Source organism: Hemiscyllium ocellatum, chromosome 2 (assembly GCF_020745735.1).
Source record: "Hemiscyllium ocellatum isolate sHemOce1 chromosome 2, sHemOce1.pat.X.cur, whole genome shotgun sequence".
NCBI classification, from domain to species: domain Eukaryota; kingdom Metazoa; phylum Chordata; class Chondrichthyes; order Orectolobiformes; family Hemiscylliidae; genus Hemiscyllium; species Hemiscyllium ocellatum.
In genome coordinates, this window is record NC_083402.1 from 12722417 (window position 1) to 12745893 (window position 23477).

At 45.0% G+C, this 23477-nt stretch overlaps 1 protein-coding gene across 1 annotated transcript in view; it reads left to right on the plus strand.

Annotated features, from left to right (window-relative positions):
- Positions 1-23477, plus strand: part of dok7b (docking protein 7b) — an 89134-nt gene that overhangs the window by 18084 nt on the left and 47573 nt on the right. The window contains exons 4-5 of the mRNA XM_060847322.1: positions 2346-2453; positions 5039-5835. Coding sequence (XP_060703305.1) covers positions 2346-2453; positions 5039-5835 — 905 coding nt within the window. The remainder of the gene's footprint in view (positions 1-2345; positions 2454-5038; positions 5836-23477) is intronic.

The following is a 23477-nucleotide window of genomic DNA, read 5'->3' on the forward strand; positions in this document are numbered from 1 at the left end:
ATGTCTTTATTTCTTCTTCTACATCGACTGCACCATAGGTGTTGGGTGGTGGAGCACTAAGACTAAGGGTGTCTCCACGCGAAAGATAAGAAAACAGTGGAGCATGAGGCTTCTGGATTACTTCATGGACCTCCATGAGGAGAGCTCATGGAGTGTAAAGGGGGAGGAGGAAGGGTATGGTTCATTGTATGGCAAATGTTAATGGTAATTCTGATGGGCCTGTAACATCAGTGAGAGGGAAGCTGAGCTGAGGAGAGCTCTGGTGAGACATAGCTGAGGACAGACATCGTGTTAGATTAGATTAGATTCAAATTCCCCTACGGTGTGGAAACAGGTCCTTTGGCCCAACAAGTCCATACCGACCCTCCCGAGAGTAACCCATCTGGACCCATTTCCCTCTAATGCACCTAACACTATGGGCAATTTAGCATGGCCAATTCACCTGACCGGCACATCTTTGGACTGTGGGAGTATACTGACACAGACACAGGGAGAATGTGCAAACTCCACACAGACGGTCGCCCGAGGCTGGTATCAAACCCAGGTCCCTGGCACTGAGAGGCAGCAGTGCTAACCACTAAGCCACCATGCTGCCCGAGCTAGAGAGCTACATTTATTGTGGTGGTGTAAATAGAGAGTTTACAGCACTACAGGAGGGAGAGAGTCTTACTTCATGATCAAGGACCAACTAGAAGCCTTAAGGGACCCAGAAGGTTAGCAATCCAGCTAGATAAAACATCCTGTATCAATGCAATCTAAACATCCAAACCGCCAGGTAACAAAGTGGCTGCTGCATGGATCTTGGTTGTAGCTTAATTGTGGAGCAGGACATAACTGGAAGGTGCAGATAGATCGAGGCCAAACGCATAGACATTCCCTAGGCAAAAGTGGGTACTGCAGATACTGGAGATTAGATTCAAGATTAGAGTGGTACTGGAAAAGCACAGCAGGTCAGGCAGCATCAGAGGAGCAGGAAAATCTACATTTCGGGCAAAAGCCCTTCATCATGGATATTCTGTTGAATGAAGAAATGCTTGATTAATGAATCTTTCCACATCACCTTATCTCCGCATAAGGAGATCATGTATCCTGGGATGTTCTGAGTGTGACATTGTGGGTTGGATTCGATCCCTTCAAATCCTTGGAATTAAATAAAACCAGGCCCTTGGAGTTGTGCTGAAGACAGTGGGTGAGCTTCCAGGAGTTGGCATTAGGACAGCTACCACTGCCTGGGTTCTCTCACTCTAACCTCCGTTCCCTAGTTACTGACTCTATCCCTCTCCCCCTGGCAACAAGCTGGCATTAAGCCACTCTGTTTGCAACCTTGATCCTACAGTGAGCTTCCAATCTCTCCTTGGCACTATCACCCACGCCAGTGTTGCCATCTCTGTAACATTGCCTTACTGTAGGCTCTGTCTCACCTACTGCTGGAGCCCTCATTCATGACGTTTATTTTAAACCTCTGACCCTGACCATTATGAACCATTCCTGGCTGCTCTCCCACATTCCAGCTTTTGTAAACTCGAGAGCATCCAGAATCTCTGCAGTACATACAGTGAGTAAAAAATGAGGTCTGCAGATACTGGAGATCACAACTGCAAATGTGTTGCTGGTCAAAGCACAGCAGGCCAGGCAGCATCTCAGGAATAGAGAATTCGATGTTTCGAGCATAAGCCCTTCATCAGGAATAGGCGACATCTTGATTTTACAATTGTTAACCTTGTTTTCAAATCCCTCCATGACCCTCATCGCTCCCAGTCTCTGTAATCTCTGCTGATCCCAGTATCGTTTGAGATATTTGAAATATGCTTCCATTGCTGCTTCCCCTCAGACCTCCTGACTGTGATCGCTCCAACCATTGGTGACCATGCCTTCAGTCCAACCTTTGACAATGTGAAGTCCGTCTCACTATCTTACCTGAGGCTTGACAAAATATTGGAGGCTCTGTTAATAGAAATCATTGAGTCTGCACTGTAGTGACTACCTGCACTGACCCTCCAATATATCCATAACCCTGCATTTCCCATAGCTAATCCACCTATCCTGTACATCCCTAGACACTATGGGGTAATTCATAGCATGGCTAGTCCACCCATCTTTGAACTATGCGTGGAAACCAGAGTTCCTAGAGGAAGCTCACACTGACACAGGGAGACGTGCAAACTCCACACAGCCACCCAAAGCTGGAATTGAACCCAGGTTCCTAGGGCTGTGAGGCAGCAGTGCTAACCACTGAGCCACTGTATTGGGGGCTGCCAACATCCTCTGTTAAGCAAGCCTATCTGCAATGAGGAATCAAAACATCTTCGTGGAAAAGCTTCTCACTGCTTCCCATTGAATTGTAGATCCCAGTATGAGCCAAGCGTATACAGAGGAGAGGATCAGTCATGAAGCTTTGGAGTTAGAGAAACGCTTGAGTCTTTTGTCACAATCCAGTCGACAAAGCAGTGGAGGTAAGTTGCAAATGTTTTGAAATCTTGGTTCAGTTTTTAATTCCTGCTATCCCACACCCCTGCATGCCTGGGTCAACAACCCTGAGATTCTTGTCTTAGAACGCTCTCCTCTGCATTAGACATTGTCACTTCCATGCCTTATTCCTGAGGCTGAAACATTGCACTCTGTGATGGACAGACCCACTAAGGAAGTAGCAGCAAATTACTGCAGATGCTGGAATCTGTACTGAAAATAAAATAATGCTGGAAATCACCGCATGTCAGGCAGCATCCATGGAGAGAGAACAAGCTAACATTTCGAGTCCAGATAACTTTATGAAGAGTCATCTAGACTTGAAAAGTTAGCTTGCTTTTTCTCTATGGCTGCTGCCTGACCCGCTGTGATTCCTGGTGAGGAAATGCTGCATTGTCTGAGAGGCTGCCCTTATGACAAGACTTTTAACCAAAGTCCCATCTTCCCCTCTGCAAGTTCCCAAAGTGCAATTCGAAAGAGAGGAGGCCAAGAGTGATTTTTTTTTTCCCTTTATTCATTGGTGGGATGTGGGCATCACTGGTTGGGTCAGCATTTATTGTGCATCCCTAGTTGCCTTTAAGAAGGTGTTGGTGAACTGTCCTCTTGAACCATTGCAGTCCACCTGCCCTGAGGGAGGGAGCTCCAGGATTTTGACCCAGGGACACTGAAGGAATAGCAATATATTTCCAAATCAGAATGGTGAGTGGCTTGGTGAGGAACTTGAAGATGGTTGTGTTCTAGTTGGTTGTGAGTTTGGAAGGTGCTGTCTGAGGATCTTTGGTGAATCTCTGCAGGGCATCATGTACATAGTACACACTGCTGCTACTGGGTGTTTGTGGATGTGGTGCCAATCACACGGCTGCTTTGTCCTGGATGGTGTCAAGCTTCTTGAGTGTTGTAGGAGCTGCACCCACCCAAGCAAGCGGGGAGTATTTTCATCACATTTCTGACTTATGCCTTGTAAATGGTGGACAGGCTTTGGGGAGTCAGGAGATGAGTTACTCGCTGCAGTACTCCTAGCCTCTGTAGCTACTGTGTTTATGTGGTGAGTCAAGTTGAGTTTCTGATCAATGATAACTCCCAGGATACTAATAGTGAGGGATTCAGTGATGGTAACACCATTGAATGTCAAGGTTGGTGGTTAGATTGTCTCTTGTTGGTCTAATGGTGACCATGTGATCACTGTTGGTGATGGTCATAGCCTGGCATTTTTGTGGCATGAATGTTACTTGCCACTTGTCAGTCCAAGCCTGGACATTGTCCATTTTGTTGCATTTGTTCCCTCAAAACAGATTAACTTGTCGCTTTCTCCCCTTGTCTTTCTCGAACCTTCTGGGTTACTTGCCCTGACAATAGTGGTTAGGTTTTCTGAAATAAAGGTACGCAATTGGGTGTAAACTGTTCTGGAACGTCCTGACAGTGTGAAAGATTTTACAGAAATTAGTTTCTTCTCTCCTTTTATTTTCATGGGATGTGAATGTGACTGGCAAGCATAGCATTTATAGCCCATTCCAAAAATGCTGAGTGTCTCACTAGTGGGACAGTTCAGCATCAACCACATTGCTGTGAGCTTGGAGTCACTTGGAGGCCAGACCAGGTAAGGATGGCAGATTTCCTTGCCTGAAGGACAACAATGAATCAGATTGTTTTTGTTTTTTTTTAAAACAAACAATTATTCCAGATTTCTATTGAATTCAAATTTCATCATTTGCCGCAGTAGGATTTAAACCTGTGTCCTTGGAACATTAGATTGGGAATCTGATCCAATATTACCATTATCCACTGCCTTATCTGAGCTTAACTGTTCCTCCTCACTGTACGATCCGGGGTTCCCTGCTAAATCCATGTCTCAATGATATGTAACACAGACGGAGAGCCTGGGGAGCTGGTGGTAATGCCATTAGTGCCGTAATATAGGACTCCCAGACTAATTGAAACTGGGATTGAGCCTCATCATGGGCTCAATGTGTTGGCAGCTTAAATTCAGTAAAAATATGAAATGAAAAGCGAGTCTAATGGTAACCATGTGACCACTGTCAATTATAAAAACCCATCCGCTTCACTAATGTCCTTTAGGGATGGAGATCTGCCATCCTCATCTGGTCTGGCCTATATGTAACTCCAGAGTCTAGGTTAGAGTGGTGCTGGAAAAGCACAGCAGGTCAGGCAGCATCTGAGGAGCAGTAAAATCGACATTTCAGGCAAAAGCCCTTCACCGAGCTTCCTGACCAAGGTCTTTTGCCCGAAATGTCGGTCATGACCTGCTGTGCATTTCCAGCACCACTCTGATCTTGGCTCTAATTTCCAGCATCTGCAGTCCTCGCTTTTTGCCTATATGTAACTCCAGACCCACAGACAATCTGGTTGACTCTTAACTAGTGATGGGCAATAAGTTATCTCAGTACTTGCATGGATTGTCCTCTGCCTTATTCTCGACTCTGATCATCTGTGTATGAGCGAGTATGGAGACAGACATGGCTGGCTTGGCGTGCTAATGGATTGTCCATATTGTAGTTACATGGCTTCTCCTCCAGGGGATGTTTTTATCTCTGTTTTGTTGTTTCTGCCCCAGGAGATGACCGCAGTCTGTCCAGCTCAACTGAGTCCTCCGACACCAGCCAGTCGGACAGTGCCAGCCTGGGAAGTCGGATGACCCTGTGGCCAGAGCAACTGCCGGTCAGTGGCCTGCCAGAGGGTCAATCTCTAGGCACGGCGGCCAAGGGGCTGGGCGCAGCTGAGGAGAAACTCTACGCAGAGGTCACCCGGGGGTCGAAGCCACCTCCCAAGCCACCTCGGTCACGTAAGCTGCAGGAAGTGGGTCGTCAGAGTTCCTCCGACAGCGGCATCGCCACCGCCAGCCACTCCTCCTATTCCGGAAGCTTCTCTTCCTATGCTGGGAGCCAGAGCGACGAGTTTGGCTCCTTGCTCAGCCTCCCGTCGGCCTGGACCGCTGAGCAGACCCTGTGCACTTGTGAGACACCTGGATCAGAGTATCAGGTTCCCAGCTCCGCTCGCCATCATTACGACACACCTAGGAGTGTCTTACAGGCAGCTGTGGCAAAGGAGGCACCTCCCACCCCTGCAACCAAGGACCAGGCCCCTGCACCTCAGGAGACGGCTGATGCAGAGAGGTGCAAGAGCTTCTCTGCTGCCCTGGAAGGTGCTGAACTGTCCGCTGATGTCACCCCAAAGTGGACCCAGTTAAAGCTACGGGGGCAGGCACCAGAGGCCACAGGAGGTGAAGCAACATCACTCATTGGAGTTTCGGTGTCAGGAGCAGGAACCATGGACCCCTGCGAGATTTACAGCCCCTACTCAGGAACGGGCCGGGCACTTTTCACTGCCTGCCTGACGTGTGGGGGTCTCAAGGTAACCTGTAAATACTGTCTCATCCTTGATGAAGATTTGGCAGGCTCAGTGCTGAAAAAAGCAAACGACACAGAGAATACTGGAGAAACTCAGCAGGAGAGATGGGAGTGTACGTGAGAGAGAGGCAGGAGAGTGTGTGTGAGAGAGAGAGGCAGGAGAGTGTGCGTGAGAGAGAGGCAGGAGAGTGTGCGTGAGAGAGAGGCAGGAGAGTGTGCGTGAGAGAGAGGCAGGAGAGTGTGCGTGAGAGGCAGGAGAGTGTGCGTGAGAGAGAGGCAGGAGAGTGTGCGTGAGAGAGAGGCAGGAGAGTGTGTGTGTGAGAGAGAGGCAGGAGAGTGTGTGAGAGAGAGGCAGGAGAGTGTGCGTGAGAGAGAGGCGTGAGAGAGAGGCGGGAGATGTGTGTGAGAGAAGGAGAGGGAGAGTGTGTGTGAGAGAAGGAGAGAGGAGAGTGTGTGTGAGAGTGAGAGTGTGAGAGGAACAGAGTGAACGTTTTGGATTCAGTCCGAATATTCTTCTTCTGAATTAGAGTTAAGTTCTGATCGGTTCACACTGGGCTCTGAAATAACTGCACAGAGATTGGTATCCTGTCATTAAGTCACCCTTTATATACTTGTGCACAGCGCAAATGTAGCTGTTGTCAAGAAGCTTGGAGTCAGACCCTGAACTGAGGAGATTCTAAATTCCCTGTTTGAATAAAAAAGAAATATAAAGTTACACAAAAATAAATACAAATCAACAATTACGATATACAACAAATACAATATACAACAATTACGATATACAACAAACACATATCAACAATTACAATATACAACAATTACAATATACAACATATACATATGGGCGGCACGGTGGTACAGCAGTTAGCATTGCTGCCTCACAGCGCCTGAGACCCAGGTTCAATTCCCGACTCAGGTGACAGACTGTGTGGGATTAAATCAAAATAGAATCGGTGGGGGAAATGAAGCTCTCCACACCCCGTTGTGCCCATCTCTCCCTAAGAGGCCAAGATATATATACTTAATCTTTTGATCATATATTTTTCATTTTTCCTTGATAAATCCCTACATTACTTCCAAACAGCAGTCATGTTTATTTTCCCCCGCACCTATGTTGTTGGCCCATGTTAACAACCCCAGTCAAGGATCTTGTGGTTAATAAGATCCATCAGGTTCCAATCACTACCAGACTCAAAACATTCACTCTGGTTTTCTCTCTTTCTCTCTCTCTCTCTCCACAGATGCTGACAGAGTTTCTCCAGCATTTTGTTTCAGATTTCCGCATCAACAGTATTTTGCTTTTGTTTGACCGCATAGAAATAGACACTGAGAGCCAATTGGTCCATGTCAGTGCTTTGTTTGGTTTTATTGTCATATGTACCTAAATACTGTGAAAATCTTCATTTGCAAGCAGTTCGAGCAGATCATAGTAAGCAAAGATGTACAGATGATAGGGTGAAAAAATAATTTAGAGGCATCCAGGTTAGATCACACGAGGCGTGCGCTAGGCAAGGTCAACATTAACAAGATCAGCACTACAGGTCGTTCTGCTACAATGCAACCGTTGTCTTCCTCTGCCACTTCGCACTACAGAAAGTCACGCTGTAGAGGATTGCTAATAGAAGATTGCTCCATCTGTTCACTAGAAAGTTTGCGTTTTCCAAATCACGCCCACGAATTGCGTTACTGCCAATTTGTGTTGACGGAACATGTGTAATAGCAGAACCAGCTGTATTTGAAGTTAGACAGTCCATTCATCAGTTTAATAACGGCCAGGAAGAAGCTGTTCCTGAACCTGTTGGGGTGTGTGTGTGTGTGTGTGTGTGTGTGTGTGTGTGTGTGTGTGTGTGTTCAAGCTTCTATTTCTTCTGCCTGATGGAAGAGGTTGTAGGAGAGAATTATTGGGGTGGGAGGGGTTTTTGCTAATGTTGGTCACCTTTTTGCAGCAGCAAGCTGTGTAAATGGAGTTCATGGATGAGAGATTGGATTCTGTGATGGTCTTGGATATGCACACAACCTTCTGTAGTTTCTTACGGTCCTGGGCGAAGCAGTTGCCATACCAGGCCATTACGCACCCGGATGGTTGGTCATGCCAAGTTTCCTGAGCTGCATGAGGAAGAAGAGGCATTCTTGACAATCGCATCTGTGTGGGAAGTTCAGGACAGATTGTCGGTCAAAGTCACTTTGAGGAACGTAACGGTCTCCATTCTTTCAATGTCATCTCCACTGATGTAGGTGGGGGAGTGGTAATACTCCCCTTGATCAACAGTCTTAGTCTGTAAATGTTTGACATTATGGCATGCGAAGTTGAGTCCTCCTCCAAGGATTTAAGCATCTAGTCTGAGTGAGCACTCCTGGTGTGGTACTGAGGGAGCCCCATATTGTTACCGATGTGCCATCTTTCAGATTAGATATTAAACCCAGGGTCCCCCTGCTTCTCTTGTAGCTGACGTGATGGCCTAGTTCTTCACTGCTAGACTATTAATTTAGAGACCAGGTAATGTTCTCGGGCAAAAATATGAAATTGCTGGAAAAGCTCAGCAGGTCTGGTAGAATCTATGGAGAGAAATCAGAGTTAATGTTAAGGGTCAAGTGACTCCATTCTGAGGAAGGGTCACTCAACCCGAAATGTTAAGTCTGACTTCTCTTCATGGATGCTGCCAGACCTGCTGAGCTTTTCCAGCAATTTCTGTTTTTGTTTCGGATTTACAGCATCCGCAGTTTTTTCGGTTTTTATTAAATGTTCTGGAGATCTAGGTTCAAATCCCACCAAGGCAGGTGGTTGAATTTAAATTCAGTTTTTAAAAAAAAATCTAGAATGAAGAGTTGAATGATGACCATGAAACCATTGCCAATTGTTATTAAAAACCCAACTGGTTCACTAATGTTCTTTAGGAAAGGAAGTTTGCTATCTGTATCTGGTTTGGCCTACATGTGACTCCAGGTCCACAACTGCTGACTTCTAATTGAAAGGGCCTGCCTAGCCAGTAAAGACCTCATCCTGTGAAAGGATATTGTAAAAGACTTTATGGGCTGAAGGGCCTTTTTCTGTTTTGTAGACCTCTGTGATTTTCAGCTGGCTATAAAAAAATCCCTTGGTTACTATTTCAAAGAACATAGAACAGTACAGGCCCTTCATCCCTTGATGTTTTGCTGACATTTTATCCTTCTCCAAGATCAGACTAACCTACATACCCTTCATTGTACTATCTTCCATTTGGCTATCGTAGAGTCACTTCAATTCCCTATCTATCTGATTCTACTACCACTGCTGGCAGTGCATTCCATAATTAGATATTTCTGCCCTGGGAAAAAGTCTCTGGCTATCCACTCTATCTATGCCTCTCATCAACTCATACACCTCTATCAAGTCACCTCTCATCCTTCTTCACTCCAATGAGAAAAGTCATAGCTTCTTCAAGCTTTCTTCATTAGGTAAGTCCTTCAGTCCAGGCAGCGTCCTTGTAAATCTCCTCTGCACCCTCTCTAAACCTTCCACATCCTTATTTCATGAGGCAACCAGAACTGAACACACTATTGCAAGTGTTGTCTACCCAGGGCAGCATAACCTCGTGGCTCTTAAACTCAATTCCCCTGCTAATGAAAGCCAACACACATACATCTTCTTAACAACCCTATCAACCAGGGTAGCAACTTTGAGGGATCTATGGATGAGAACCCCAAGATTCCTCTGTTCCTTCACACTGCCAAGAATCCTGCCTTTGACCCTGTATTCTGTATTTAAATTTGACCTTCCAAAGTGAATCACTTCATACTTTTCCAGGTTGAACTCTATCTGCCGCTTATCAGCCCAGTTCTGCATCCCGTCAATGTCCTGTTGCAACCTACAACCGCCTCCATACCATTCACAACTCCACCAACCTTTGAGTCATTGGCAAACTTCCTAACCCACCCTTCCACTTCCTCATCCAAGTCATTTATAAAAATCACAAACAGCAGAAGTCCCAGAACCGATCACTGCAGAACACCACTGGTCACCGAGCTCCACGCTGAATACTTTCCATCTACTACCACCCTCTGTCTTCTATGGACCAGCCAGTTCTGTATCCAAAAAGACACACTTCCCTGTATCCCATGCCTCCTTACTTTCTGAATAAACCCACATTGGAAAACCTTATTGAATGCCTTACTAAAATCCACGTACACCACATCCACTGCTCTACTTTCATCAATGTGTTTTGTCACATCCTCAAAGAATTCAATAAGGTTTGTGAGGCACGACCTTCCCCTCACAAAGTCGTGCTGACTATTTATAATCAAACTATGGTTTTCCAAGTAATCATAAATCCTGTATCTCAGAATCCTCTTCAATAATTTGCCCAACATCGACGTAAGACTGACTGGTCTGTAATTCCCAGGATTATCCCTATTCCCTTTCTTGAACAAAAGAGTGACATTTGCCACCCTCCAATCATCTGGGTACTATTCCAGTCAACAGTGAGGATACAAAGATCATCACCAAAGACGCAGCAATCTCTTCCCTCACTTCCCGTAGTAACCTAGGGTATATCCCGTCTGGCCAAGGGGAATTATCTATCCTTAAGTTTTTCAAAATTTTCAACACATCCTCCTTCTTAACATCAACTTGTTTGACTGTATCAGCCTGTTTCATGCTGTCCTTACAAACGTTAAGGTCTCTCCCTGCAGTCAATACTGAAGCAAAGTATTCATTAAGGACCTCTCCTATCTCCTCCGACTCTAGGCACAAGTTCCCTCCACTCTCTCTACCCTCACTCTGGCCATCCTCTTGTTCCTCACATACATGTAGAAGCCTTAGGGTTTTCCTTAATCCTACCCGCTAAAGCTTTTTCATGCCCTCTTCTAGCTGTCCTCAGTCCATTCTTCAGTTCCTTCCTGGCTACCTTGTAACCCTCTAGAACCCTGTCTGATCTTTGCCTCCTCAACCTTAAGTAAAGTTTCTTTTTCCTCTTGACGAGATGTTCCACATCCCTTGTCATCCAAGGTTCCTTCACCCTACCATCCCTTCCTTGCCTCAGTGGGACAAACCTATCTAGCACTTTCAGCAAGTGCTCCCGAAACAACCTCCACATTTCTGTCATTCAATCACCTGAGAACATCTGTTTCCAATTTATGCTCCACAGTTCCTACCTCGTCACATTGTAAGTCACCCTCCCCCAGTTAAATACTTTCCCATGTCATCTGCTCCTATCCCTCTCCATGACTATAGTAAAGGTCAGGGAGTTATGATCTCCATCACCGAAATACTCTTACACTGAGAGATCTGACACCTGGCCTGGTTCATTGCCAAGCACCAAATCCAGTATGGCCACCCCCCCAGGCCTATCTACATACTGATACACCCGGATACACCTGACAAAAACTGCTCCATCCAAACTATTTGCACTGAAGAGGTTCCAATCAATATTAGGGAAGTTGAAAACATCCACGTCAACAATCCTGTTACTTCTGCACCTTTCCAAAATCTGGCTCCCAATCTGCAGGGGAGTTCTCTCTGTTGACTAGACCAGTACATAGAACATAGAACATGGAACATTATAGCGCAGTACAGGCCCTTTGGCCCTCGATGTTGCACTGCCCTGTAATACTAATCTGAAGCCCATCCCGCCTACACTATTCCATGTACTTCCATATGCTTGTCCAATGACGACTTAAATGTACTTAAACTTGGCAAATCTACTACCATTGCAGGCAAAGCATTCCATACCCTTACTACTCTCTGAGTAAAGAAACTACCTCTGACATCTGTCTTATACCTATCTCCCCTCACCTTCAAGTTATGTCCCCTCATGTTTGCCGTCCCCATACTTGAAAAAAGGCTCACCCTGTCCACCCTATCTAACCCTCTGATTATCTTGTATGCCTCTATTAAGTCACCTCTCAATCTTTTTCTCTCTAACGAGAACAGCCTCAAGGCCCTCAGCCTTTCCTCATAAGACATTCCTTCCATACCAGGCAACATCCTAGTAAATCTCCTCTGCACCCTTTCCAAAGCTTCCACATCCTTCTTATAATGCGGTGACCAGAACTGTACACAATACTCCAAGTGTGGCCGTACCAGAGCTTTGTACAGCTGCAGCATAACCTCCTGGTTCCGGAACTCAATCCCTCTATTAATAAAGGCCAAAACACTGTATGACTTCTTAACAACCCTGTCAATCTGGGTGGCAACTTTCAGGGATCTGTGTACATGGACACCGAGATCTCTCTGCTCATCTGCACTCCCAAGAATCTTACCATTAGCCCAGTACTTTGCATTCTGATTATTCCGTCCAAAATGTATCACCTCACACTTGTCCACATTAAACTCCATTTGCCACCTCTCAGCCCAGCTCTGCATCTTATCTATGTCTCTCCATAACCAACTACATCCTTCATCACTATCCACAACTCCATCAACCTTAGTGTCGTCCGCAAATTTACTAACCCACCCTTCTAAGCCCTCATCCAGCTCATTTATAAAAATGATGAACAGCAGTGGACCCAACACCGACCCTCTGGCACGCTGCTAGTAACTGGACACCAAGATGAACATGTTCCATCAACTACAACCCTCTGTTTTCTTTCAGAAAGCCAATTACTGATCCAAACTGCTATGTCTCCCACAATCCCACTCCTCCGCATTTTGTACAATAGCCTACTGTGGGGAACCTTATTGAATGCCTTGCTGAAATCCATATACACCACATGAACTGGTTTACTCTCATCTACCTGCTTGGTCACTGTCAAAAAACTCAATGAGATTCGTTAGGCACAACCTACCCTTCACAAAACCGTGCTGACTGTCCCTGATCAGAGTATTCTTTTCTAGATGGTTATAAATCCTATCTCTTATAACCTTTTCCAACACTTTACCAACAACTGAAGTGAGACTCACTGGTCTCTAATTACCAGGGTTGTCTCTACTACCCTTTTTGAACAAGGGAACCACATTTGCTATCCTCCAGTCCTCAGGCACTATTCCTGTAGATAATGATGATTTGAAGATCAATGCCAAAGGCTCAGCAATCTCTTCCCTTGCTTCCCAGAGAATCCTAGGATAGATTCCATCCGGCCCAGGGGACTTGTCTATTTTCACACTCTGCAGTATTTCTAATACCACTTCCTTGTGAATCTCAATCTCTTCTAGTTTAGATGCAAGTATCTCTGTATCTTCCTCGCCAACATTTTCATTTTCTATAGTGAGCACTGTCGAAAAATATTTATTTAGTGCTTCCCCCATCTCCTCTGACTCCACACACAACTTCCCACAATTATCTTTGATTGGCCCTAATTTAACTCTCGTCATTCTTTTATTCCTGACATACCTGTGGAAAGCCTTAGGGTTAACCCTGATCCTATCTGCCAACAACTTCTTATGTCCCCTCCTGGCTCTTCTGAGCTCTCTTTTTAGGTCTTTCCTGACTTCCTTGTAACCCTTAAGTGCCTAACGGAGATTTCACATTTTGTCCTAACATAAGCCGCCTTCTTCTTCTTGACCAGGGATTCCACCTCATTAGTAAACCACGGCTCCCGCGTTCTATATCTTCCTCCCTGCCTGACAGGTACATACTTATCTAGGACACACAGGAGCTTTTCTTTGAATAAGCTCCACATTTTTAATGTGCTCATCTTCTGCAGTTTCCTTCCCCATTCTACGCTTCCCAAATCTTTCCTAATTGCATCATAATTTCCCTTCCCCCAGCTGTAACTCTTGCTCGGTGGAATACACCTATCCCTTTCCATCACTAAAGTAAACCTGACAGAGTTGTGATCGCTGTCTCCAAAGTGCTCACCTACTTCCAAATCTAACACCTGGCCAGGCTCGTAACCCAGTACTAAATCTAACGTGGCTTTGTCCCTTGTAGGCCTGTGTACAAACTGTGTCAGGAAGCCCTCCTGCACATACTGGACAAAATCTGACCTATCTATAGTATTCGTATTGTAGTGATCCCAGTCAATATTTGGATAGTTGAAGTCCCCCATGACAACTACCCTGTCTCTCTCACTCCTATCGAAAATCATCTTTGCTATCCTTTCCTCTACATCTCTGGGACTATTCAGAGGCCTATAGAAAACTCCCAGCATGGTGACTTCTCCTTTCCTGTTTCTAACCTCAGCCCATACTACCTCAGTTAACGAGTCCCCAAACATCCTTTCTACAACTGTAATATTGTCCCTGATCAACAATGCCACACCTCCCTCTCTTTTACCATCTTCTCTGTTCTTACTGAAACATCTGAATCCCAGAACGTGCAACAGCCATTCCTGTCCCTGCTCTATCCATGTCTCCGTAATGGCCACAACATCGAAGTCCCAGGTACCAACCCATGCTGCCAGTTCACCCACTTTATTTCGGATGGTCCTCACGTTGAAGTACACATACTTCAAACCAGGTTCTCGCTTGCCAGTATCAGATACTTGATTTGGGAACTCCCTGCTCTCATTCTCTTCCCGTACCTGTCCTACAATTTTGGTTCCCATCCCCCTGCTGTATTATTTTAAATCCACCTTAATAGCTTTATTGAATTTCCCACCCAGGATATTGGTACCCCACTGGTTTAGATGAAGACCATCCTGCTTGTAGAGGTCCCACCTACCCCAGAAAGAGCTCCAATTATCCAAAAACCCAAAACCCTCCCTCCTGCACCATCTCTGTAGCCACGTGTTCAACTCCTTTCTCTCCCTATTCCTCACCTCACTAGCACGTGGCACGGGCAGCAAACCATAGAAAACAACTCTGTTTGTCCTAGCTCTCAGCTTCCATCCCAGCTCCCTGAATTTCTGCCTCAAGTCCCCATCTCTCTTCCGACCACGCAAATATAAACTGTTCTACTTACCCTTCCCAGAAGTCCTTTGCTCGCTCCTCCCTCGCGGGCCTGAAGGTAAGAAGTTTAAATATACTTACTGGCCTTCCTGACAATCACCTCACACCAACGTCACCTCCTCCTGGCTCCTGCCTCTTGCTGCTCCGAAGTGGGACCTGTCAAACCAATTTTCTGATTATCCTTTTATTGTGGTCCATGGGTGTTTGCTGTGTGAAAATTGGCTGCATTCCCGCTTCCGCCCCCACCCCCCAACAACCCCCGACATTGCAACAGCGATAATTTGTCAAAATCATCTGCAAGGTTCTTTGGGATATCCTGAGGCTGTAAGCCCTTTTGTTCTGAAATATGTAACAGAGAATATATCCATCAAATTCCTTTCATATGATATCACCACGATAACAACATCACTGAACTCCCTAATATCAACATCCTGGGAGTTACCATTGACCAGAAACTGAACTGGACTCTCCACATTAACACAATGGCTACAAGAGCAGGTCAGAGGCTAGGAATTCCACAGTGAGTAACTCACCTCCCGACTCCCCAAAGTCTATCCACCATCTACATACCTGACTCTGATGGAATACTCCCCACTTGCCTGGATGGGTGCATCTCCAACAACACTCAAGAAGCTTGACACCATCCAGAACAAAGCAGCTGCTTGATTGGCAAAACATGCACAAACAAGGAGTCACACAGTGGCTCAGTGACATCACTGCTGCCTCACAGCACCAGGGACTTGGGTTCAATTCCACCCTTGGGTGACTGTCTGTGTAGTTTGCACATTCTCTTCCTGTCTGTGTGGGATTCCTCTTGGTGTCCTGGTTTCCTCCACAGTGCAAGGATGTGCATGCTAGGTGGATTGGCCATACTAAAGTGCCACACTAAAGTGACCCAGTGGGCCAAAAGGGATTTTGGGCTGTAGGGTTTCCATGATTCACTCCTTCCAATACTGACACTCAGTAGCAACAGTATATACTCTCAACAAGATGCAGTGCAGAGATTCACTAAGACTTTTTAGTCAGCACCTTCTAAACCCAGGACCACTCCCAACAGGAAGGACAAAAGGCAGCAAACACATGGGAACACCACCATCTGCAAGTTCATCTCCAAGCCACTCACCATCCTGACTTGGAAATACATTACCGATCCATCACTGACACTGGGTCAAAATCCTGGAATTCCCTCCCTAATGGCACTTTGGCCCAAAAACTTGCCCATAATATTTTTTCACATCAAAATATTCTCAGTCTTCCATTTATTTACAGAAGGGCAAAATTTTCTTTGGAATAATACAAAGAATGGTGGATGCTGGAAATCAGAAACAAAAGCGATGACCCAGAGAAGGGTCTCAAGAAGGGTACCTGGACTTGAAACATTGACTGTGTTTCTCTCTCCACAGACGCTGCCAGCCCTGCTGATTTTCTCCAGCAATTTCTGTGTTTGTTTCAGATTTTCTTTGTACTTGTCCACTCATAGTAGAAACCTCGGCAGGGAGGACTGTGGAAGCGGAACGTATATTTTGTGAGCATATCTGCTAGGATGTGTTTCTACTCTTACGTCTGCTTTTTCCCATGTGGGGAATCACAGATTAATTTCTGTACTCTACCAACATTTCGATGCACAAACCAGGCAGGGCCTGTTGAGAAGGTCATTTTGAATAGGTCCCCATTATGTAGTGGGTAGAAGGAGGTGTACATCAGAGAGGACACAGCTCCTGTGTTGTGCTTTCATGGCTTGCCAAGTTTGATGCTAAGTGAATGTGCCAGTGTAAACACTAGCACACTTTGACAATGGCGTTTAGGTTTGTATGCCAGGCTACAAATAGAACAGTGACCCACAAAGTCATATTAAATGTTTGATACGAGCAAGGACAAAAGCCTGAGATGAAAAAGGCTGTCACCGTGTTGAAACTCTTCTTCCATTAAGAAAGAATGATTTGCATTTACGTCACTTATTCATAAAATGCTGAGAGCATTTGAAGCAGGCCATTTAACCCACTGTGTCTGTGCTGGCCGTCTGAATGAACAATGCACCACATGTCACTCTCCTGCTTTCTCCTTTGCAAATGATGTTTCAAATACCTGTCTAATGTCCTGGTTGCATCTTCCTCTACCAGGCTCTCGGGCAGTTCATTCCAGATCCTAACCACTCATGAAATAGTTGCTCCTCATGATGCCATTGCCAGTCTTTGTTAACTCCCTAACATCATACTCTCCATCCGTGTCTTTATTAGTTTATTGGATGTGGGTGTCACTGGCTGGGCCAGCATTTATTGCCCGTCCCTAGTTGTCCCTAGATAAGGTGGCGGTGAGCTGTCTTCTTGAACCGCTGTAGTCCCTGTGCTGTGGGTAGACCCACAATGCCCTGAGGGAGGGAATTTCAGGATTTTGACCCAGTGACAGGCATTGAACGGGGATATACTTCCAAGTGAGGATGGTGAGTGGCTTCAAGGGAAACTTTCAGGTGGTGGTTGTCCCATGTATTTGCTGCCATTGTCTTTCCATATTGTAGTGGTTGTGGGTTTGGAACAATTTCGCTCTACATTCTCTGGAGTATTTTCTAATCAACCTCTTCAAGGATGTTATTACACGTTTCTGGAGCAGGTGGGACTTGAACCCAAGTCGCCTAGCTCAGAGGTAAGGAAACTACTCCTGCACCATGAGACTAGACGCCTCTTGATTTTGCACAACTGTGTCTAACCTCCCCTTAATCTTCTCTTCTCAAGGAAAGCAGATCAACATTATCCTATCTAACAGAGTCTCTGATTTAACGTTTCTAATCTGACAATTAGATTAGATTAGATTACTTACAGTGTGGAAACAGGCCCTTCGGCCCAACAAGTCCACACCAACCTGCCGAAGCGCAACCCACCCATACCCTACATTTACCCCTTACCTAACACTACGGGCAATTTAGCATGGCCAATTCACCTGACCCGCACATCTTTGGAACGGGGGAGGAAACCGGAGCACCCGGAGGAAACCCACGCAGACACGGGGAGAACGTGCAAACTCCACACAGTCAGTCGCCTGAGTCGGGAATTGAACCCGGGTCTCTGGTACTGTGAGACAGCAGTGCTAACAATCTAACTTTATGTTCACTAGAGTTTGGAAGAGTGGTGATAGTGGGTAGGTTGAGGTGATAATTTCAAAGAAATCTATAAAATTCTACCTTGACAGGATCAATGCAGGAAGGATGTTCCTGATGACCAGGGAGGCCAAAACCAGGGGTCACAGTCTGAGGATACAGGGTGGGCCATTTAGGACTGAGATGATTAGATTAACTGCCACTTGAGTACAGGAGTAGGGTGAAACGTATACCAAGTTGCCATTCTCTAGTGCCATCTTAGTGTACAAAAGGCCGGATTAAAAATAGAAGCAGAAAGAAAAGAAACAGCCAAAAGAAAAAGAAACCTCATCTCCGCTATGTTCCTCGCTGCCAAACAAACAAAGCCACAAAGTCAATCCCTCAGTCTGTGAGTGCTTAGATGTCCCTAGATAAGGTTGAGGTGAGCTGTCTTCTTGAACCGCTGTAGTCCCTGTGCTGTGGGTAGACCCACAATGCCCTTAGGGAGGGAATTCCAGGATTTTGACCCAGTGACTGTGAATGAACGGGGATATATCTCCAAGTCAGGATGGTGAATGGCTTGGAGGGGAACTTGCAAATGGTGGTGTTCCCATGTATCTGCTGCTCTTGTCCTTCCATATGGAAGTGGTTGTGGGTGTTCCAAGACCCTGCATACCGTCTCTGCCTTCAGGTACCTCAGCCACTACATGGAGTTGCACCACCTCCGCTAGAACTGGGTCGCTGTTCTTCGGCACCATCTTGCCTCCTCCAATGTCGTTGCTGCCATGAGTCTGCTGAAGCTGCTGGGCAAAACTGGGCTCAAACACAATGCTGGGCCCACTGCGCCAAAACAACTGGTGCCCCATTCTGGCTGCTTGGTAGCAGCAACATTGCTGCTGCTGCCGTCTCACCCAGGCAGTGGGCAGCCTGTGGAATTCACTGGTATAGAAAGCAGTTGCAATCAAAACATTGAGGTGTACAAAATAATGAGAGGAATAGATAGAGTCAATAGCCAGAGAGACTTTTCCCCAGGGCAGGATTGACTGGTACAAGAAGTCATAGTTTGAAGATATTAGGAGGAAGGTATAAAGGAGACGTCAGAGGTAGGTTCTTTATGCAGAGAGTAGTGAATGCATGGAATGCGTTGCCAGCTGTGGTGGTGGAGACAGAGTCAATGGAGACATTTAAGCGACTGCTGGGCATGTACATGGATAGCAGTAAGTTGAGGGGTGCGTAGGTTAAGTTACTATATTTTACATTAGGATTAAATCTCAACACAACATCATGGGCCAAAAGGCCTGTTCTGTGCTGTACTTTTCTATGTTCTATGTTCTATGTTTTCAAGAAAGAGTTCGAAATAGTTGTTGATGGAAACTGATCAAAGGGTACGGGGAGAAAGTGGGAACAGGCTACTGAATTGGATGATCAGCCATGATCATATTGAATAGCAGAGCTGGCTCAAAGGGTTGAATGGCCTATTCCTGCTCCTATTTAGCATGTTTCTAATTTATAACTGGACAAGTCAGACTCAGACTGAAACTAGGATTGATAGATCATAATTTTTGTACTTTGTTTTTAATATGGTCATCTTACACTGAAATGCAATGTTGCAGATTTGATTTTAAACACAAAACAAGAGGTTTATTTCACAAAAGAAATGAAGGCAAAATAAACTCAAACTGAGGTTATTAAGAGTAAACTCACAGTAGACAGAGTAAACTTAAATTGAGTACACATTTCTTCAGCATCTGCAGTCCTTAGTTTCTCCTAGTTGAGTACACAGATAACATGTTGAAACGTGTGGTAAAGTGTCATCCTATCAATCACAAAACACCTCTGTGCAGTATCCAAAAGTACCCCATGTTCAGTACTCAAACGAGAGAAATCCCTTTCTCTAACAACTGAATGCATTTAATTTAACCCTGTCTTCAACTCCCCATCTGGAAATTCTGCTAGCCTTTTTCTGGATCTTTCATGCATCAGAGTTTAAACTTTCTTAGCTTCAAGTACCTCTTCAGGGTTTTATTCAAGCACTTATGGCCTGGAACTATTACTGAACACTCCTTTCTGAGGTAATCTATTTTAGCTATCTTCTCAGAAGCAGTGCTTTATACGTCCATCTTCATCAAGAAGGCATACGGTATACTTGCCTTCATTGGACGGGGTATTGAGTATAAGAGCTGGCAGATCATGTTAAAATTGTACAAGACATTGGCTCGGCCACATTTAGAATACAGTGTACAGTTCTGGTCGTCACATTACCAAAAGGATGTGGATGCTTTGGAGAGGGTGCAGAGAAGGTTTAGGAGGATGTTGCCTGGTATGGAAGGTGCTAGCTATGAAATGAGATTGAGTAGGTTAGGTTTGTTTTCATTAGAAAAAAGGAGATTGAGGGGAGACCTGATTGATGTTTTCAAAAGCATGAAGGGTATAGACAGGGTGGATAGAGATAAGCTTTTTCTCAGGGTGAAGGATCCAATAACAGAGGTCACACTTTCAAGGTGAGAGGAGAAAAGTGTAAGGGGGATACACGGGGCAAGTACTTCACACAGAGGGTGGTGGGCGTTTGGAACATGTTACCAGCAGAGGTGGTAGAGGCAGGCACAGTAGATTCATTTAAGATGCGTCTGGACAGATGCATGAGTAGATGGGGAGCAGAGGGATACAGATGCTTAGGAATTGGGCGATAGGTTTAGACAATAAATTTGGATCGGCTCAGGCTTGGAGGGCCGAAGGGCCTGTTCCTGGGCTGTAAATTTTCTTTGTTCTTTATTCTTGTTCAAAGGCATGTACAGAATGACCTCAATCTGAAACTTCAAAAAAACTTTTATAAACCTTCCTAATTTATTCCTGATGAAGGGCTTATGCCTGAAACGTCAACTCTCCTGCCCCTCAGATGCTGCCTGACTTGCTGTGCTTTTCCAGTGCCATATTTTGACTCTCCAGTATCTGCAGTCCTCACTTTCTCCTAAATCCTCCTGGTGCCCACACAAGATAATTAGTACTGAAAGCTACCTATCTCACACACACACACATGAATACACACACACACATGAACACACACACACACACACACACACACACAGACACACCCACACATACACCATACACACACACATATATACATATCACACTCTTCATCATCATATGCAGAAAATTCTGTGTATACATATTATAGGACAAAAGAAAAAATGTTTGAAATGCAAGATCAAAAGAAGCTCTAGAAATTAGTGTCTCAATGATTTGGCCATTTGATCAAAGCTGAAAAAACTATTGAGATCTCCTCTCGAAGGCAAAGTGGAGGGCATCACAAAGATGCATTGCTCTGTGTGTAGCTGGATGATGGGATGTCACAGATAGGCTACACTGAATGTTTGAGGATGGCACAAGATGGACAGGAGTAGCACCAGGACAGTAGATTCCCTGCAGGAGTAGCCAGAAGCAGGAAGATAAGATTTTCTTTACAAATAGAGGATTGAATCACTTCATGTACCAGGAGAAGCTGGAAAATTTCCGACTGTTTAACTCGGAATAGAGAGGATTAAGAGATGACCTCATAGAGACTTTCAAAAGGATGTGAGGTCATGACCAGTTAGATAGGTGAGAAATGTTATTCATTGTCGGATTTGTCAGGATTGAGTTCTCTAACTTATAGACATGCAGGATGTAGGTCTCACTGGCAGGCCCAGCATTTCAATAGCCATTCTTCATCACTCTGAAGAAGGTGCAAGTGAGCTGCCTTGAATACTTGCAATCCCTGGAATCTGTAATTTCGGCAGTGCTGAATGGATTTGTTGCATTATATTGAATATGCACCCTTGATTAGAAATATTCCCTTGAGGTTCAAAGGGTGAATTCAGAACATTTGAAATAACTAGTTTGTTCTTCAGAGAGACTTAGGGTGGACTACATTTTAAAATAGTCTCTTCCCAAAAAGGAAGAGAAATGTAGTAAATTGTACTTGTTCTGGTTCGCTCAACAAATCCATTGATAATGTGTAATTCTGCCATTTTCACAGATGAATTCCTTGTTTTGTCTTGTATCTGCAGTAATTCGAAATGGAGCTGGTAGGGGGAAAGATGCAGCCAATTTTATTTTCACTGCGATCTTCACCGTTTTCTTTCTAGTAACAACTCACTGGTTTGCTGCTGTGCTTTTTAAAAACAAAAATAGCTCCAGACTGTTGGCACTTACAGATTCACGGAGTAAAACAGCACAGAAACAGACCCTTCTGTCCAATTCAGCCATGCCAATCAGACATCCCAATCTGAGCTAGTCCCATTTGCCAGCATTTCAGACACTGTTCAAATACCCAACACTGATTCCTTTAGGGACGGAAATCTGTGACAGAAAGACAGGTTGTTGCTTCTCTCATCACTATCCATCGCTTCGGACTACAACATATATGCTCTAGGACATGGATTATGCAGATGAGGATACTTGAATCAATGATAAATCTGAAATTAGAAGCTAGCCGAATGGCAACCACTGTTGTAAAAATCTGTCAGATTCAGTAATGTCTTTTACAGAAGGAATCCTGTCAGCCTTACGTGGTCCACATTTCCTGAAGAAGGGCTTATGCCCGAAATGTTGATTCTCCTGCTCCTTGGATGCTGCCTGACCTGCTGCGCTTTTCCAGCAACACATTTTTCAGCTCTGATCTCCAGCATCTGCAGTCCTCGCTTTCTCTTACGTGGTCCACATGTCTTCTTTTTTAATTCATCCATGGGATGTGGCTGTCACTGGTCAATAACATTTACTGCCCATCCTAATGACCCAGAGGACACCATAAGAGTCACCACATTGCTGTGGGTCTGGAGTCACATGTAGGCCAGATCAGGTGAGGATGGCAGTTTCCTTCCCTGAAACATACTTGTAAACCAGATGGAATTTTCCTGATGTTCAACAACAGTTTTATGGTCATCAGACTCTGAATTTAATACTGAATTGAAATTCCACCATCTGCCATGGTGGGATTCAAACTTGGGTTCGCAGAACATTACCTGGCTCTCTGGGTTAATACCATGAGTCTATCTCCAGACCAAGCATGCCAGTCAATTCCAAGCACGGGGTGGAGATGGGCAATAAATGCTGGCCCAGCCAGTGATTCCCATGTCCCATGAATAAATACAAACAAATTCCTGCCCTGAAGAAGAGTCCTATTGAACTCAAAAAATTCACTCGTTTCTCTCACCACAGATGCTGCTGTACCTGCTGAGTTTCTCCAGCATATACTGTTGCTATTTCAGGTTTCCAGCATCTGCGATATTTAGCTTTTAAAAAAAAATCCTTAATCTCTCATTTGGCTATCCATGCATTGGCCATTGGAAATGTGATTTCACCTATAATCTCTCCAACATTCAGCAGAATTGAAAACTTCTGTCAGTCTTCCTGAAGTTTATTAGAGTGAAGTGAAGACTTCAAATTTCCCTAATCTCTTCCCAGGACTGAAGAGAAACTGGATTGAGCAGCCTGTACTGAGCTGCTGTGGCTGTAAATCCCATGTCAGTCGGTGAGTGTGATGGTGTTTGGAATTGCTGGTGTTTTCATACTGTCACCACGCTTGCCTTTCTCAGAAGAGATGGCAGGAATGTTGTATGAAGGGACTTGGAACATTGCTCCTGTCCCCTCTGTGAATTGTATATACTGCAGCTGGATTCTTTAATTCTCTTGCAGGACATGAATGTGAACATCACTGGCTGGGCCAGCATTTATTGCCCGTGCCTGGTTGTCCTTGAGAAGGTGGTGGTGAGCTATCTTTTCCAACTGC